This window comes from Nelusetta ayraudi, unplaced genomic scaffold (genome assembly GCF_046127955.1).
Source record: "Nelusetta ayraudi isolate G7.1 ecotype Tasmania unplaced genomic scaffold, CSIRO-AGI_Nayr_v1 ptg000083l, whole genome shotgun sequence".
Lineage (NCBI taxonomy): Eukaryota > Metazoa > Chordata > Actinopteri > Tetraodontiformes > Monacanthidae > Nelusetta > Nelusetta ayraudi.
This window is the reverse complement of record NW_027466133.1, coordinates 908641-927433: the sequence shown is the minus strand read 5'-3', so window position 1 is coordinate 927433 and position 18793 is coordinate 908641. Positions and strand designations below refer to the sequence as shown.

The following is an 18793-nucleotide window of genomic DNA, read 5'->3' as shown; positions in this document are numbered from 1 at the left end:
AGGCTTAGGTCTGATGCAGCAGGAAAACGCGGTGCTGGTTGTGTGGAACTGCAGCTGTTAAACTTAACTTTTGTGTTTCCTGGTCTGATCATTTTTTTCCTGCGTTTTCGACACGGCTCTAATCTGTCACAACTTAAACAACAACAACAAGGTCGACGACTCGTTCATAAAATAAGATGCCACTTCCTGTTGCAGTTTGTTATGAGGTTATTCCGTTTATTGACTTTAAAATGAGGTTAAATGAGGTTCACTCTCGAACTAGCATACATGCAGAGCAGGACCCAAAATCGCTAACTGTGCCCGAGCAGAAAACATTTTGTTTTTCGCTAACTACAGAGTTGCTAGAATGTTGCCACACTAAATAAAAACAGGGCTCAGTATCACGTTATAACGGGAAAATTATCAAGAAATAACTTGATAATTTCACGTTTTTACGTGACAGTTTTTACGTTATAACCTGAAACTTTCACAAAATAACGTAAAGAATGATCACGAAATACCTCGATAGTTTTGCGTTTTACGTAATAATTATCACGAAATAACGTGAAACTCAAACAATAACGTGAAAATTAACACGAAATAACGTTATAGTTTCATGTTTTTTACGTGAAAATTGTCACGAAATAACGTGATGGTTACACGTTTTTATGGAGAATCAAGGCAAGTCCATGGTGAGGTCGATCTCAGTCTGGCTACCGTTAAACTGAGGTAATTTGCGTCGTTATATGAGGTTAATCCCGTTGAGACTGGTGGCTTTACAGTACTCTATTTCACAGTTTGTTTGTTCTGATCTTTTCTTGCACTACGGTAACAACAAATAAAAAATAAAACCAAAATGTCCCCCCCCACACCCCTCGATTAGAAAACCATCACCGGCAATTGAACTTTTTTTTTTACGTTCTTCATGTTTGGTGGAGCTAAATTGCGCGCAGAAATTCTCCAAAGAGAACCATGTGCAGTAGCGCGGCCGAGCAGAGGGGGCGCCCTGCGGCGCCGCTGAGCAGCTTGGCGTCTCTGGAGGCGGAAACGACGCGGCTGAAGAGGCCGTGGCTGTGCCTGAAGTTGTTGTGCAGGGGCGTCACCTGCTCGGCGTCCTCCTCGGTGGAGAAGATCTGCGAGGTGAACTGAGCCAGCTGGAAGGAAGAACAGCAACACGGCGCGTCATGGAGCTCCATCAAAGTTTTCAATCAAAGGTGTTGGTTTTTTGGACGCGGGGAGGAGGTGAAGTACCTGTGACCACGAGATGAGGACGGGGACTTGGTACAGGGTCCACAGCACCACCTGGGAGCAGGGCGGCGTGGTCAGGCTGCCGGAGTAGCGATAGTACTGACTCAGGTTGCGCTCCGGCAGGAGGCCCATCAGCGGGAAGGGCTTGACTTTAACCACTTGTCCTGTGGGAGGTGGATGGGGAGAGGCACAGTTTAGTGATAAGTTTTGCACCAATAGTTAAAATAAACCTTCAAAGACACATATTTGGTTTTCTTTTGCTTCAAACACTAATTTGATTTTGATTTGGTGTCCACTCTGACCTCTGTAGGCCACAGAGGACAGCTTCTGGGATATGTGCCCAAAGTGCACGTTGTCCGCGTAAACAACCTGCAAGAAGAAAGAAAAGAAAAGAAAAGAAAAGCTGCATAAACGTGGGTGGCAAAAAAAAAAAATCAAAAACAAAAACTGAGTGCTGAAATCCGAAAATGCAGTTTTCGAAGCGTTTTCCCCTGAACTGACATCGAAGAAGACCCCCAGCACGGCCAGGCCCGTCGGGTCCTGCAGGGCTGTGGTCAGGTTGGGATGGACAGCCTTCATGTTGACGACGTGCATCTGGAAAAACCCAAAAGCGGGAAACCTTGAACGCCACACCATTTGTCAGCAGCAGCAACAGCAGCAGCAGCTGTGGCCAGGTCAGTGGAAACGGCGCCCTCTACTGACCGAACTGTACCTCCATCGGGTATCTGCGGCCGTCCACCGTGTGCTCGGAGCCGTTGGTGGCCGGGCCCCCCCAGTGGAAGTGCAGCTGGATGGTGTGATAAACATCCGGAAGGCCGCCGCCGCTCACCGACATCCCGCCACCGACCTGCAGGACGACTGGCAAGCACAAAGCAACAGATATTAAACAGAGAGAGAGTGAGAGAGGGAGAGAGACAGAGAGAGAGAGAGAGAGAGAGAGTTTTCACCCGAGTGGCCGTCGTTGTGCAGTGTCCACTGGCCAGCCTGGACCTCCTCGAAGCCCTGCAGCTGCAAAGAGCCCAGAGACTGGTTCCGGACCATCCGGTGGTCCAGGTTGATGGGAGAGTGATGCTCTTCCAGCAGAGGGTGGCAGGATGGGAACAGGTCTCCCCAGGAGTACGGATCTTAGGATGGTGAAGGATGGAGAAAGGAGAAAAAACAAAACAGTAGCAATGAAGAGTGGAAGTCTGCTCTAAAATAAAGATTGAGGCAAAACACTCCAGTGATGCAGTAATGAAAACACAACAAGGTCAGAACACCTTCAAGCGGTTCAAGGCAGCAACTCATGGAAGTAGACGTTTTTTTGTGCTTTTTCTTTTTCTTTTTTTTTTTTTTTACAGGGATCGTAACAGTTCCTTAATGTTTTAACTAACCAATTTCAACATTAACAGAAGAAACTATCAACAACAAAAGGATAAATATAGTCAACATCTATTGACATTTATCATTTTAACCATATTTTTCAAACTCCTTGACTTTGAATATTTCCTCCAACGTCCAGTTTGATCCTGACGACAGAAATCTAACATCTTATATAAAATTCTAATATTATATATTAATATAATAATATAATAATATAATAGACGACACAGTCAGTTACTTACCACACTGTGGCTCATCGTAACAGTAATCCTCTGGGGGGGGAAAAAAAAAAAAAAAAAAATTAATGAAAAGAGAAACATTTTCCATCTCACAGCTTGCCAAGTCCAAAACTTTTTCATGAAGGACTGAGATCGGCGAGATAAGGTTTCTGCCGGGCCCTCACCTGAATGAACGGGTAGCAGCAGCAGCAGCAGCAGGATGGCCAGGAGAGCGGCGGTCCGGATCATAGTGGCGGCAGGTGTGGGCACCTGAGGTGGACTGACGACCGAGCGGCGCCGTCGTCCCGCTTTAATAGGACGCAGCTAAAGTATCGGAATCTCCGCCGGTCCGAGCGGCTCATTACCAGTCAGCCGGTGGACTTTTCTGATCAACGGGCTCATTGATGCCGGACTCCCCCTTCCTACTTTCCCCCCCTCCCCCTCTTTCAGCTGATGCTGCCGATGGAGACGCACAGCAGCCAGCAGTAACAGGAGCCATTCATCTGACGGGGAGGTCAGAGGATGCAAACTGGTCATTGCAAACATCTGAGGAGACCAAGATCGAGCTTTGTGGTTTTAATCACGGGAACCTCGGCGGATCATCAGCGTGAATCGGTATCTAAAAACCTATTTTAATAGTAAGCAAGTCATAAAATAGCTTTATTTCATCTTTTTGGGTGTTTTAAGAAGCATGTCAATAAGGAGCTAAATACCAAGGGGCTTCAAAGACACTGTTTTGTTTTTGTTGTTACTTTTTAATTGGCATTAAAACACGTTTTCTGCATATTCTGCATATGAGATGGCGCATCTCAAGGGGCTATCCCATAATAAATTCAAATAAATTCAAATATCTAATGATATGGTTTTGCTCCTGAGGTGGGTCACCAAAACACTCCATTCATCCGCATAGAACTCATTGTGGCCCCACCAGTCAAAAAGCTTTGCAAACCCCTCCCTGCACTAGAGTGTAGAAGAGTGACCTCATCAAGTCAAAGTCGAGATGTAAAGGAGAATACAGACGTTTTTTTGTAACACAGCTCACAGCTTCACAGTCGGAGATGCAAACAGGCCCAAAGAGTCCGAGATGGCGGCCCATTCATTTCAATGAAGTTGCTCACCGAGCGCATGCACCAATAAAGTTTATGATTAATGTGCCCATAGAGCATGCGCAGTACGAAACTGCCGTTCCCGGTATCCATTCCTTATAGTACATCCCTGGATGGAACGTCAACACTGTTTGCAATATGCTCCCTGACCACCAGGGGCTGCTAAATCTCACACAGTGCCGCCTTTTAACGTTGAGGTCGAGGTGAATTCCAACGTTCACGGTGCAACTTTGGATGTTGACAAGCAGCGGTGGACTGGAGCTTCTTGGTGACGTCACGCCGCCCCGTGGCCGAGCACCGAGCCCCCGTCCAGGTCATGTGACTCTTGCCGGCCGGCGCTCAGCCCGGGGAGAACAAGAGCGGCCTTTTGTCTCGTCGCGGCCCAGCTGGGTATCACCGTCACCGGCCGCTGAGTCACCCGCTGCCTGTGGATGTGAACTCACCCCCCCCACCTCCTCCTCCTCCCCTCCATCCCCCGCAAGCCACCTCCGGGATTTCCCGCCTCCATCCCACCTTTAATCCCCCCACCCCCCCTGCCCCCCTACATTCTGCAGGAGTCGAGGGGTTTCCTGCGTTACCGTCGGCTGAATGTCGCCGCTGTGTTCGAAGCCACTGACGCATGAGTCGTCCGTCACGGTGCAGCTTTATTTGGCATTTGATTAGATGTACATCTACTTCAGGAAAACACAAAAGCTCCCCCTGCAAATGAAGCGTCTGTCTCCTTTTAATTTAAAGGCTATGAAATAAAAGACAATAAAATTTGAAGCTTTTTCATATATATATACATATATATATATATATATATATATATATGTATATATATATATATATATATATATATATATATATATATGTATAGAGAGAGAGAGAGAGAGAGAGCGAGAGAGAGAGAGAGACACATTTTACACAAAGAACATTTTCAGAGCCTAGTAAAAATTAACTCTCACTGTAAGTCCTGTAGACAAACTCCAGTGTGAATGCAGCTGTTTGTCAAGGGGGGTGGGTCAGGGGTCATGGGGTGGGCTGGCTTTGAATGCATGAACCGAATGTTGCGCCGAAAGAAACAAAATAATCTCACAGCATGCCAAATGATTAAAAAAAAAAAAGCACTGCAAATGTAAATAAAAAACAAAAGAAACCACAAATATTTCCATAACGCACACATGCACAGTAGACGTTTTCCTCAGGTTATGACATTACGAATAATCCACAGCGGATTGTCAGAGCTAAAAAAAAAAGAAAAGAAAGACAGAGAAAAAAAAAGAAAAATCAAAAATGAGAAAAAAACTTCAGCAGCGGCAAAAACAAAACGTCACACACACACACACACGCACACACGCACACACGCGCACACACACAGCCAGTCACAGTTACAGCTGGTTGATGCTGACACATAGCCTGTTTAATGCTGGTGGTTGTTTTTTTCTTCCCATAATTAAACATCACAGGATTGTCATGACAACAGGGGGCCAAAACAACGTCTCCTTTTATTACAATGTTTGTTCGCTTCACTGCGATCCCAATGGGAAAACACAACAGTTACAGAGCAAAAACAGGAGAGAGGAGGGAAAAAAAAAAAATAATGATGATGATCAGAGCCACAGTCAGTAGCATCATTTCACGGGTAGTTCAGGAACCGAGACGGAGAGCGGCTTCCCGCCAAAAGCAAACAATTCAGTCAGAGTCCGACTTGCAAAAAAAAAAAGAAGAAAAAACAAAAAGCTTTCAATCAGAAATCCTGATCTAGCTTTGCCAAATATGCAACTCGTCTCTAAAGAACTGACCGTGAGGTCCTCTGCAAAAACAACAACAAAAAAATGGACAAAAACAAACCATCGAATCACTTCATGACAACTTGACGTCACTCGTCGGCCGCCGCCACCACCGCCGCCTGCAGTCAGAAATTGCGGATTGAAATCAGCGCGCGAGGCCAAACTGGGACGTTGGTCGGTACCACAATAAGGTTCCCGGGTTAAAAAAAAACCAAAACAGGACCTTCACCGTCTCTCCGTTAGAAAAAAGCTTGTTTGGCTGCGCGAGAAAAAAACCCACCTGTGCTATTCAACCTGGAAGACGGCTCGTCGTGCGGCGGCCTGGTACCGAAGGACAGGAGGGGGCGCCAGAGCGAGCGGGGTGGGGTGGGGTGGGGCCTGGGGATCAAGTATTTACATCAGTCGTTCCGTTCTGTTGCTGGCTGTAGTGTTTTGGTTTCACTGTCTCTGTACAGAAAGAGTCGCCGGCGCTCCCTCGGCATCCTACAAAAAAAATCACCAAAGAAAAAACCAAACATCCACGGTTCTGACCCTCGAGGGAGGATCCGGCTTGTCCCGGCAACTGCCGGTCCGGTGAAGGGCGACGCCCACCCGGCTGCCATGCTCCTAAAAAAAGAAACAAAAAAAAAACCAAACACCCCCTGCTGGTCGGGTCCTATACCACCGTGCTGAGGCAGGAGGCGCCACCATCCGTGGGTCCGTTCTCATCCACGGGGGTGTCGGGTCCCACCAGCATGGTGCTGCTGTCTATGGAGTCCTCCCTCTCCTGAGGTGGCGGCAGTGGCGGCGGCGCCGGGAAGTCCGACGTGGGACCGGAGAGGTCGGGGACGCCGACGTCCAGCCCGTCCACCATGGTGCCGCCCATCTGGCTCGGCACCATGGAGATGCCGCGGTGCCCTGGAGACACAGATGGTGCCGTGTGAAATCACACATACAGAATACACACTCGTCTATTCATAAACAACACCGTAAAGGTCCTGACACATCGGGCATGTATGTATAGTTTATTTTTGTATTGTTTTTAGTGCTGCAACAGTGTAGCTTACATCAATAAAGCACATCTGTTCAATTCAATCACCGCCGCTACATGCGTGGGACCTACCGAGGTCGACGTAGAGCAGGCTGTCCGGGTTGATGGAGGCCTCGTACGGAGGGGGCGGGTCGTCCGGGTGGTGGATGTCGGGGTACTTGTAGGCGGCGTACGGCGGCGGCGGCTCCTGGAAGTGGAAGGCTCCTCCCTCGCCGTCGTCCGACAGGTGCAGCGGCGTGAGGCCGGTGCCGAAGACGTCCGGGCCGTAGTCGAAGCCCGGGACTCGGCGGCCCAGGTTGAAGTGGTGCACTGAGGAAGACGCAGCCAAGCCATTGTTAAGGTCCCTCCCAACCACCAGGGGGCAGTAGAACGTCATTAAGATAAGACGAGTGAGAAAGAACTCAGACTCACAGTTTCCTCCGATCAGAGTTTCGATGCGCTCGCGTCTGCGCTGCCGGAGTCGGTGCACCATGAAGAGCAGCAGGGAGAGGATGAGGAAGGACGAGATGCAGCTGACGATGAGCCGCATCCCGCTGGCCATCGAGTCAAACAGGCTGTTTCCGTCTGCGGCGACGGAGGAAAACGAGATGGGTTGAGACAAAAAAAAAAGGAGGAAAGAAGGAAAGCAAGCAAGCGAGAAGTCGACCCGGTGCCGACCGCTGGGTACCTGCGTCGAGGCAGGTGAACTTGCAGCACTCCTTGGGGTCCTTGCGGAAGTGCTGGCAGCCCTGCGGCCGCTCGCACAGCGCCGCCACGCACATCTCCGGCTCGCCGTCGTGACACGTGCAGCTCAGACATGGGTCGTCGCCCTTCGGCGTGAAGTAGTAGCCCTCGTTCACCACGTTGTCCTTGATGTCCACGCACGTTTGCCCTGCGGGGAAAGCAGGAAAAAGAACAACGATCAATGATCCAAGTCCAGGTGCGAAGCTGCGCGCTGGGCGTCCCCGGGCGTGCACGCACGTCTCTTGCAGAGGAAGGGGAACTTCTTGTAGCAGTTCTCGGCGTGCCAGCTGTGCAGCCCCCGCTCGTTCATGTTTTTGATCTGGAAGCGTTGCAGCTGGGCGCAGAAGACGTTGTCCTGGCTGGGCGACGCCTCCCCCAGGTTGGTGAGACCCTCCGGGGGCAGGAACACCTGCATGGAGCCTGAGGACAGGAAACAGTCGCACGTTTCACACAGCAGCAAAGGAAAAAGTCACAGAGGAGGAGAGAGGAGTTTGATTCTGGCCACAAACCTTTGTAGGCGACTTCCCAGCGGCCCTCCAGCGAGTGGTTCTGGTTGGTGATCACGTACTGGTAGCCCACCCAAAACCTGAGGAGCAAAGCACGTCAAAAAGCACCGAGTTATTCACCCCGACTCGCTTTAATTGTCTCCAGGGTCTGACCCCTGAATCTCCATGAAACTCCCACCACAGAGCCCCTAAGAGGACAAAAAGATGGGGGGAACAATTTTTCTAAGAGTGACAAAAAGAGAGATAGGAAAAAATATTTTTTTGGAAGAGTAAAAAAATATTTTTTAAATATTTTTATTACTAATTGTCATCTCTTTTTTTTAGCCTTAATTTTCTTCGTCAACCTTTTTCTTAAATTATTATTATTATTATTATTTTTTTCCACCCTATGTCCCCTGTGGGGCCCCGTACTTCACCCTGACTTGCTTAAATCGCTGGTCTCTAGAGTCTGACCCTGAGTCTGTCTGAAACCCCCACTACTGACCACTAGATGGCAACAAGTGGACGATATACTACTGCTGACTGGTGGAGACGCATTTCAATGGGATAAAGACTAAAAGAAACCCTCTGAAAGCATCGCAGTTGAAATGCGACCTGAAGGGATTTGACATAACTTCTGAGCCAATGAAGCTCCTGTTGTTGAAACGACTGCAGGTGTTCAACACAGCACTTTTCTGCAGAAATAAGGCTTAAAAAAAAAACATCTCAATTAAAGGGCGCGCGACTGAGCAAACTCACTTGCACTGGTCCCTGCGCTCGCACACTTTGTCGTCAAAGTCCACCTCGATCTTCAGGATGAACTGCAGCTCCTCGTTGGTGCCGAACGTGGCCAGCGAGCCGTTGACCTTCTGGCAGGTGTCCACGGCCTGCCAGTAGTTCTCGTTCCTCAGGTACACCTTGTAGCAGCTGGCCGTCTTCTCGTAGTGGTGCCAGCCGCTGGGGCATTTCTCTGCACAGTGGCGGGGAGGTGGGGTGGGGGTTCAGTGCTGCAGCTGTGGACGGCGTGCGTGCGTGCGTGTGCGTGTGTGTGCGTGTGCGCCACTTACTGTTGAAGCGCACTGGCTGAGCCACGCCGATGACGTCCTCCACCTGGTCGTATCCGTTGGCGAAGCGGAACCTCTCCTCCTTGGCAGCTGGGGACAGAAGACAGCAGGTTTTTAAGTTGTGAAAGTGAACAGAAGTTGAAGAAGAAGTGAGAGAAAAAACAATCAGATTCTCCCAGTGCAAAGACTCATTTTTTTGAGGGGGGGGGGGGGTTTACAGAGTTTTGCTTCAGCTGCTGACCTGCGAGTCTTTCAGTTAGTTGTGTTTCTCAGTTTAAGGAACTGAACAATTAAACAGCAGCACATTAGAAAAGCAGAATGCAGCTGCATAGATTTTCTCATTCTGTGGTTTTCTATGAAAACAGGGAACAAGGATCTGGCTGAAATAGATTTTGACTGGCGGTTGAAAAAAGCCACAAACAAAACACGGTAACCTGCGTTTTGTTTGGAATGTGCTTCACCGAGGCGCTATTTCCCCCTCTGACGCTTCGTCAATGGAACAAAGGCAGTCAAGATTACAGGGTGAGTGGGATTGTGCCACCTCGCAGAGTTAATCCCAAACAGTCGAACATTCGACGAGAGCTGCAGATTTAACCGACGGCGAGCAGCCGCACGTCAGATGTGTTTGGGGGGGGTTTCCTGCCGCTGCAGTCAGGAGCTGCGGAGACGTCGTCATCCGACTCCTCGGCCAAATAAAGTTCGACAAAAATCAGCGGCCGGTCTGTTTCTGATCCCCCAGATCAGACCTTTCATAGCAGCAGCTTCGCCGGGAGCGAAGCGGCGCTGGTACTGCTGATGATCTCTCGCCGATTTCACATTCCAGAACTGTTATTCACATCCCAAAACAATTTTTTATTTTTCTTTGAAAAAAAAAAGAAAGAAGCAGTGGCTGGTTGCTGGGTGTTGACAGCAAGTCCTGCAGCGTCAGAGCTGCAGGACACAGCAGTATGGAGGTCACATGCTGCTCTCAATCCTCTCAATAATTCCTACTATGCAGTCAGAGATCTGGGGATCAAGTCTCTCCGGATTTAAGATGGGAAAACAAAAGGATTCCGGTCAAAGGCTTAGCACTGGCGTGTGTGTGTGTGTGTGTCGCTTGGGGAGAGATCAACACAACGGAAACGCAACAGAAATGCGCGGCCACTTTGGATTTGAACTCCTCGGCCCCCTCTGGTGTCTGACGCCGTCATCAGCCTGTCTGGAGTTCCTGCTCCCGAGTGTTTTGACTCTGTGATGGATTATGAGGGATTTTTTTTTTTTGCATATCTAAAGACTTGCACTGATATTTTTTTTGGGGGGGGGGGGGGGGGGGGGCACTGAGGGGGACAAAATTCAACAATTTCATTTAGCATTTAGCTTTCATCCAAAGCTGACACACAACAAGCAAGAACTGAGTGAAGAATCTGCAGAATCTAATCTATAGGTCAAGATCTGAAGACTGAAATTGCACTTTCAGGACAAAGACAAGCATTTTTTTTTTTCACAATTTGAGATTAAATGATGATAAAGTTGGTCTGCAAACAACAAATGTTGTTGCGTGCAAGTTGTGCCTCACTCACTCATCTTCTCCGGGGCTTTATTGTGCAACACGGACGCTGCTGCATGCATCACTGGTCATGCACGATTACTGCTTGATTAGCTCTGTGTGCATCTTTTAACCCAGTGCCTGTCAACCACTACGCAGCGGCACACTAGTGTACTGTGAGATATTGTCAGGTGTGCTGCGAAAAATCTGCCAATTTCAATCAATTGGTCTAAAACAATAACATTTCATCGTCAAGTGACAGTTTTTTTTTTTTTTTTTTTTTTTTTTGAAGGATTGTGAGTCTATTTTCCTCGCAGGACATCGGCGTCTTATGGCCCCTAAGCAGCAACGGTGGGGTGACAACAGGGCGGAGGTGCACTCACGGGGACAGTCCATCTCGTCGCTCTTGTCCTCGCACGCCGTCCAGCCGTCACACTGCCACGACATGGGGATGCACTGCATCTTCCCGCTGCGGCAGGCGAACTGCTCGGCGTTGCAGCGCTGCTCTGAAACACAGCACAAAAAGAGCAAAAGAAACATGGTTACTGTGGGGACTAGGACCGGGGGAGACCGCGGGAGAAACTTTTGATGGAAACGTTGTTTTGTGGGGGGAAATTCGGAATAAAGTTGTCGACAGGTTTTGGCAAGTGGCGGCAAAAAGAAATGTTGCGGCGCAGGAGGTGAGCAAACGCACGACGTCGGGAGCTTTTCAGGAGCGCGGCCCTGCTTCAGGAGCGGGCCCTGCTTCGGGAGCACGGCCCTGCTTCAGGAGCAGGCCTTGCTTCAGGAGCAGGCCTTGCTTCAGGACTTCAGGAGCGGGCCTTGCTTCGGGAGCGTGGCCTTGCTTCGGGAGCGCGGCCCTGCTTCGGGAGCGCGGCCCTGCTTCAGGAGCGCTCTGTCTGTGGCAAAAGTGGGTCTCTGTGTCACGCTCGACTAATGAGATGCGTCGTGCTCGGCCACAAACTTCTGAGAAAAGTCACACAGGCCCAAACCACGTTAAGCGTCATGGGAGAGAGGCCTGAACAGGGACCTTGATCAGCCGATTTGGTTTGTGGGCGGCTGATGAGTCACTTTAGGAAAAAACAGATAACAGACGGTTGTTTTTGTCTTTCTATTAAGTACTATATATGGGAGTCATCTGCTGTTCCGAGACCAGGAAAGACTAAAGAACCTCTGAAAAACAAAGTCACGTCTACACTAATAAAGACACATGGTGCCTACTCACCTGACAATAATCTTGCCAAAGCTAGCCGCGGACCTGAAACACAGAGACAACCCAGTGACTCTCCTCTGTTGGCTTCTCAACTCCACTCATCAATCCCGTTTATACAAAAGAGAATTAGGGCCACAAGAAAAGAAGAAATATTACAGGGATGAGATTTTTATTCAAGTTTTTAATTTTGAGTTTATAAGTCAAAATTTGGTGAATAAAGTCGCCGTAAAAAAAGATGAAACTTTGTGAATCAAGTCAAATTTTTTTAGATTAATGATGAATCAATTTATGGCGTTCGCGAACCTTCGTCACTTGACAACAAACGTCTTCTGTGGAACAACTTGTGAAATTGTATTTCAAAACTGGGTTTACTAACAAGGATATTCTTGTTCTTCTCGCACACAAACACAGTGTGGTAATAAGTATTAGGACACTGACAAGACTGTGTCAAACTTAACGTCTGTTGAGAAGAAAGAAACCAGGCAAACTCGGAGGAGGTTGCCCACAAGGTTCACCCACAGTCATGTGGAAACTGGCGAAAATGGAAGTACTCTGCTTGAATAGCGCACAGAGCCTTTCCACTTTATTCTCGACATTTTGACTAACTTCTATGCAAAATTTCGATTGTATTGACGAAATTCCATTGTTTATTTTTACATCAATTTTATTCTGAAAATCTTAACTTTAATCTCAAAATTTCAACTTTATTTTCGAATTGGAAACTTGAAAAAAAAATCTATCTTAAATCTTTTTTCTCTTCTTGAGGCCCTAATCCTCTTCCGTACGTTTGCGCTGCCGACTGTCTGCAGTTGTTTCCCCAGTTGCTCGGCTCCATCACGCCATCTGTTCACTACAGGTGTTCCTGTTTACCTACAGCGAAGCCAGACCACCCACTCACATGACGAATATGGAAATGCAGTATTTAAAGAGAGAAAAAAAAGTAAAAATAAAACAATATCTGAGCTGCTCGGAGTGACTTTGGTTTCAAGCACCAGTGGCCACCAACCCACACAGAGTGCCAACAGCCCACAGCAGGCTTCAGGAAGCTTCTTTAATAAATAAATAAATAAATAAATACTTTCAATCATAACTTCAACTATGCTAAACTTTTAAAACAGAAACAAAGAGTGAGGCAGCAGAGTGAGCGTGAAGCAGGATGCCTATCAGACTGGATGTCAGCTGATGCTTTTCTCTTTATGCAGAACTTGTGCAGACAGACTCTGGTGTTCGATCAACAGTCCACTGAATCATTTTATTGCATCAGGATGCCAAGAGTTACAAAAAACAAAACCTTGTGCATATAAATAAATTGCTGTCCACTAAATCTATCGATCCTTTTTCCGATTAGTCACGATTACGTGACTACGTAATGACGTCACGTCGACGAACCAATTTTTAACCACTGATGATTTGCAGCCTTGCAAACCGTGCACAAGAGGTCTGAAGCTTGACCAACAGTGGAAATGTTCCTTCAGCTCCAAATCTGTGGGGGTGTTCATCATTAGCTCATCATCATCTTTTCAAGAACGGCATGCGTCAATCAACCGTCCGCGCAGGGAACAACAGGATTAATCATCAGCCTCTGTTGCATAAGTTGCAAATGTGCTACAAAGGAGAAACTGGCTGAGAAAGTGTTGCCGCTTCACTTCAGACCAACGTGGAAACATCAAACATCATCCGCAAAATGCGACCCAGGGAAACAACCTCGGGGTCGTTGAAAGGCCAGTTCCACAGCTGAGGAGGTTGCCCGCTACTTCCTCCGCTAATGCTAATTGGATTGAGATGCATTACAAGGGCCTGCCCCCTTCCACCCGAGACCGAATGCATCACGACTCCCAAGCACGGAACCATTTATCACATTCATGGCTCTTGTATTCGCAATGCATAAGAAGGGATTATGGTTCATAATTAATGTGTGCGTGGACCAAAGGAGGTCAAGCAAACAGATTAGCACATCTCATGATGAAGTCTGGAGAATTAACTGATGCCATGTGAGAAACGACGAGCGGCTGATATCTTTTTGTGACTTGTATAAAGTACTTCCTGTTCTTCGTCAACACGTGTGGCCGTGCGTCCTGCGCTCACCGCTGTTCTTGAACGCGCCCGGCAGCACCTCCTCGTGCTTCCTGCTCCTCTAAATAGAGGTTTTCTGCCTGTGAGCATCGGCTTCTTTCTGACTGCGCCGCTTTATTTCCCTCCCTCTTCTCTCGCTGCAGAATTCTCAGGAGCAGCATCTATTCAGGCGGCACCGGCTCCTACATCTCCAGGCTATCCGACTCCCAGAGTCAAAGGCAGCGCTCGGGTGCAGAGAAGCCTTTGTGATAAAGCCAGAGTGCAGCGCACTCATCCGACCCTCCTGGCTGATTCAGACGGACTCACTGGCGGCTCGAGCCGTCGCTCTGCTCGTGCACGGGGCATATTTGTGTCGCAGTTCAATTGCAGGCGCTTAATAATGAAGGTGGGCGTTTAGTTTTTATTTTTAATGACGTGCAGGAATAAAAGGCCCTGGCGGCTCGCCATTAATCACAACATTACTTCCGATTGACTTGCATGTGGTCACAATATATTTCACCGCTGTGTGCTGATGTTTGTGTTATTAGTCACAGCAACACGGCGGATGTTTTGTTCTCTGAAATATTTATTTCAAAGAGGCAGGAAGCCGTCATTGAGGTGCGCACAAAATCTCACAATTCCAGTTTTTTTTCTTTTTCAAATTGCCATATGAAGAGAAGGCCGGCTGGCAGCCTGGCGAGAAGTGAGCCTCTGCATGTCTTACATAACAACTCAGGACACCAAAGGCACCAAAGTGTGATGGCACAGTGAACCGGCCGTGTGCACAGGCTGCATCATCTGCAGCTGCCGCCGGTGATTCACACCGAAACATTATGTACAAATATGAAAGACAGCTAAGGTTTTTTTTGTAATCACCACTGGAACCAATATTGATGCAGATGCTCTAAATGATTTTTGATCTCTCACTGATTAACTGCTGGGGTGGAGGGGGAGTCGCAATTGCCACATTTTTATAAGAGACAGGCAACAACAGTTATAATCTTCTTGAGGAAACCGTTAGAGAATAACTGCATAACTGACTGAATAACACTGGAAAACATACCTAACTAAAATTAACTTGTCATGTCTGAGCCAGAAGACCAAAAAAAGTAACTTATTATGCGTAAGACTTGTGGCTTTCCAAGTTTCCACAAGCTTGAGTGATGTTAGCCTTTCCAACCTCTCTGTCAGTCTGCAGCTCTGACATTAGACAGACTTAACTTAGGCCCTGTTTGCACTTGGTCATTTCATGCGTTTCTCGTATTCTGATCGGCAAAAAACACATTAAGTAACCAAGTGCAAACAGTCCAAATCCGTTGTGTCATCCGAAGTCATCCGAAGTCACATCGCATAAAAACGCATTCGTCACGGACGTGTGAACAGAATGCGAGCTCAGTCCACATTAACGACCGCCTACTCCACTCACCTCTCCCGTGTACGTACTTGGTCGGCGCCCCACCTCCCGGCGTCGTCATTATAAAGTTACAAACAAGAAGCGAAAACAAATCATTTTTGTTAGACTTGTTTATTAGCATGCTAATAAATTTCATTCCGGATGAGCGTATTTTGTCAGCGTAGCAGCGGTCGCAGTTTCCCACATGTGATTAAATGTGCGACGTTGCATCCGAAAATTTGCCAGCCACTGTTGATCCGAAAAATAAGTCGTCACCACTCTGTCCCACCAGTCGTTACTCCTCGTTTGGATCCATACGAGCTGCAGTAGAATTAAAACGAGTGACTTGATAGACCGCAAACAGGAAGTTGATTCTTATTCACTGTCATGTAAAACTCGCCATGGTTTTGCGCTTTACTGCCCCCAGTCGTTAAAAACGGAAATGACGCATGTTGCATTTGCATAGGTTCGGCATGGGGGAGACGCATGTTAATGCTACGTGCGAACAGATGCTTCGAGATCCGTTCTCGTGATCCAATCCCCCAAAACAGTTACAAGTGACCAAGTGCAAACAGGGCCTTAGGAACACAGGGCGGCAGCACAAAGAAAACACCACAAACCTTTGAGATATGAAAGAAACTAAAAAGAAAAACATTCCCCAGGGAGCAGCAAAATGAGGAAGCTGCGGGCCGTCTCACATCCTCCTGTTGCAGGAAATAATTGCTTTCCGTTTTCTAACAACAGCCAAGTGGGTCACATTGCCGATAAACACTTTTTCTTAGCTAAAATATGCATAATCACTTCAATTCACTATCGAATGAGTAATTTTCAGACCAGTTTAATGTTGAATGCTTTGGTTTAAGGATTTAGAAGAATAAAAGTAGAAAGGAGACGAGACACTGTAAAGTCTACTTGAATTATTCAGATTGAGGCAAGTCTGTCTGAACGAGGATTCCTGGCCCGAAGACGACCCACATCTACTGTGCAGCCGAAAGTTACAAAAATAAAAAAATAAAGAGGCAATCACACACAGCATCAAAGACCACATTAACGACCTCGTCCTCAGGCCACAACCAGCTCGTCACACAGCTGTTTGGATATTTCCACTTCTCATTTTATGTTTATCACATGATCTTTATTCGGTTCAAACACTAGCCTTGTTTCCATCTTTAAGTTGTTTTTTTTTAACTAAAAGGTAACAACATTGTGAATTTGGTTTGTTTGCATCGAGCAGTTCGAGACAATAAGCTCTGCTTGTTTTGCAGACAGATGGCAGTAGGTAGTTCAACATAATGTTGCTGTAATAAACCAGCGAAGAAGTCGATACTGCAGACTGAATAGAAAACAAGTAACAACTATAACTGCGAGAAGAAACACTTAAAAATGAATCCCACCTTGTTAGTAATGAAAAATATTTACAGCCTCATAATTTTCTCGCATGGTTGTCTTTAAATTTGTCCTGAATCATGCAACAGATTTGCTGGGCACACCTTAACACACACCTTCTGCAAAAAAAAACAACAACACACACTCAGGTTGCTTGTTAGGACCTGCATCACAAAGTGAAGGGATGAAATTTGGTTTAGCCTTTTATTAATCGCTCAGGTTTAGCAGTTGACAAGAACACAATCTAAAAAAGAAAGAAAAAAACCCTCCAAGATTTAGAAAAGGATTGTGATGCCTGGACACGCAAACACAGAAACCGTTGTTCCATGAGAAGATGTTGACTGAACCCTTCCACTCAAGTCACAACATCCCACCACAGCAGTTCTCTTACAGTGGCACGAGCAAACATGAGACGGAAAGTGGGCAGAAGATGAATCTAAAGATAGAGATTAATCTTAACACATGGCTCCGTTTTATTTTAAAATAACAATAATCATTGTATCAAGCCTTACAGTGTAAACAACGCCGACCTTCAACACACATGAGCGGTTACATTGTGTGCAAAGCGCTTTTCTGGGTCGAAGGTTCCCTCTTTGGATTAAGCCAAACAACAGTGTGTTCATGTGTGACAGTCTCAAAACTCAACAGTATGTATATGTTATTCAATTCTGATTTAGCAACGCACTAGTCACACAACCCAACGCGTGGGAAAGACGGAGCCTGCCAACTGCACCGCAGGCTTTCTACCTGTGATGCTAAAATACGAGCTAATTAGGGAACAGTTTTAATGATGTGGGAGCCAGAGTGTTGACACGAATTTCGCACAACATTCACGGCCGACCGTACATAAACTAAGGCAGCACACACGCACACACAATTGGTACTGTTAATGTACCTTGGCAAACAACGAGGAAACAATGGCTCGTTTACGTTCAATTAAAAGATGCCAAGGCGACCCTCTGCAACTTCCAGACGCAGCTACCTTTTACTTTTTAACGGGGCTGATTATGGAAGGGGGGGGGGGGGGTAAACAAAACCGCGAGATAGCACGTTGCTTTGATGGCGATTTACCTGGATTGAGTTGTAAATGCTAAGCTACACTGCATTAAGCTGTTTAATATCGCGGGCCGAGCCGAAAATACACGAGAGTACAGCGGTACTCCACGCCCCCTCGGCGTCCACCGAGCGGCGGCTTAGAAACGCACCGGAGTCCCCGGCTTAAGACAGAGGCCTTTCCGCTCCCAGCTGGAGCCTCCGTGTGTCCGTGGGGAAAACTAGAGCAATGGCCATAAAAAGTCCAACACACGCAGCAGCAGCAACACCAACATTTTTTTTCTTTATTCTTTAAAAAAAAAAAATATATATATATACATATATATAAATCAAATTTACCTGTCCGTGGTGGGTCCGTTAACGTGAGGACGAAGAGGAGAGAGAAGAGGACGAAACTGCCGCTGTCAGCCTTTGGCAACATTTATCCTCCATTCATAGTCACTCCGCTATTCAGAAATTTAAGCAAAATGTACCGAAGGAGCTGCAAGCACCGCAACCACCGCCGTCTCCTATCCCGTACAACACTTCGCACGACTCGGGCCCATGTTTTTTTCCCTTCTTCTCCCTTTTTCCGCCCTTTAAATTGACTCTTCGGAGTAAGATAGAAGGCGCGCGTGAGAGAGGAAAAATAAATCAAAATGAAAAAAGTGTCTCTCCACTCGACGACGACGCAGCTAGCTCCGCGGCTCTACTGCTAGCGTCTCGGGCTAATCGGCTCCTCCGTTAACGTCGTTCGCTCTCCTCCTGGTGCTCCTCCTCCTCCCCCTCCCGCCGTGGAGCGGCGATGATCCAAGATGGCCGCGGCCTTCCATCACAACAATCCCAAACATAGAGCACCGTCACGGGCCGCCAGCCGGAGGAGCTGTCGGGGCGGGGCGGGGCCCGAGCGGATTAAAGCAGGGTGAAAGGCGAGCAGCCGTGTGCGCGCGCGTGTCCTCACCCCGCCCGCAGAAACAGGTTTCCCCCTAAAGTGTCACCACAAAAAGTACAACGTGTATTTTCTCTGCAACCGATCATAACACCCTGATGTCGAGAGGTAGTCACTTCCTCAGGATGACTGCACTTAATTCAGGTGAACTACAGATTCCACAGGCCACATGATAAAGACCAGGCCAGCAGGCCAGGTCTAAATATCCACCATGAAATGTTTATGGCCAAGAAATCAAAGACGAAGACCAGTTCAC

The 18793-nt window shown here is 47.5% G+C and overlaps 2 protein-coding genes across 4 annotated transcripts; both read right to left on the bottom strand.

Moving 5' to 3' along the window:
- Window positions 1–194: 194 nt before the first annotated feature.
- car15 (carbonic anhydrase 15) lies at window positions 195–3238 on the bottom strand. Of its 2 annotated transcripts, XM_076044957.1 has the most exons (8): window positions 2993–3237; window positions 2832–2861; window positions 2175–2351; window positions 1940–2085; window positions 1729–1821; window positions 1530–1596; window positions 1231–1391; window positions 195–1133 (listed from the first exon to the last, which is right to left on the bottom strand). In XM_076044957.1, exons 1-8 carry the CDS (start codon window positions 3054–3056, stop codon window positions 918–920), a joined length of 954 nt encoding a protein of 317 aa, XP_075901072.1. In that variant the 5' UTR covers window positions 3057–3237; the 3' UTR covers window positions 195–917. The 2 variants fall into 2 exon arrangements, with proteins under 2 accessions (XP_075901072.1, XP_075901073.1); XM_076044958.1 differs by lacking the exon at window positions 2832–2861 and having other exon boundaries at window positions 2993–3238.
- A 1306-nt stretch (window positions 3239–4544) lies between these two features.
- dgcr2 (DiGeorge syndrome critical region gene 2) lies at window positions 4545–18471 on the bottom strand. Of its 2 annotated transcripts, XM_076044920.1 has the most exons (11): window positions 17949–18471; window positions 11738–11770; window positions 10896–11018; window positions 8991–9077; window positions 8683–8893; window positions 7948–8024; window positions 7676–7858; window positions 7383–7586; window positions 7127–7279; window positions 6788–7024; window positions 4545–6582 (listed from the first exon to the last, which is right to left on the bottom strand). In XM_076044920.1, exons 1-11 carry the CDS (start codon window positions 18028–18030, stop codon window positions 6341–6343), a joined length of 1632 nt encoding a protein of 543 aa, XP_075901035.1. In that variant the 5' UTR covers window positions 18031–18471; the 3' UTR covers window positions 4545–6340. The 2 variants fall into 2 exon arrangements, with proteins under 2 accessions (XP_075901035.1, XP_075901036.1); XM_076044921.1 differs by lacking the exon at window positions 11738–11770 and having other exon boundaries at window positions 17949–18469.
- Window positions 18472–18793: the final 322 nt, after the last annotated feature.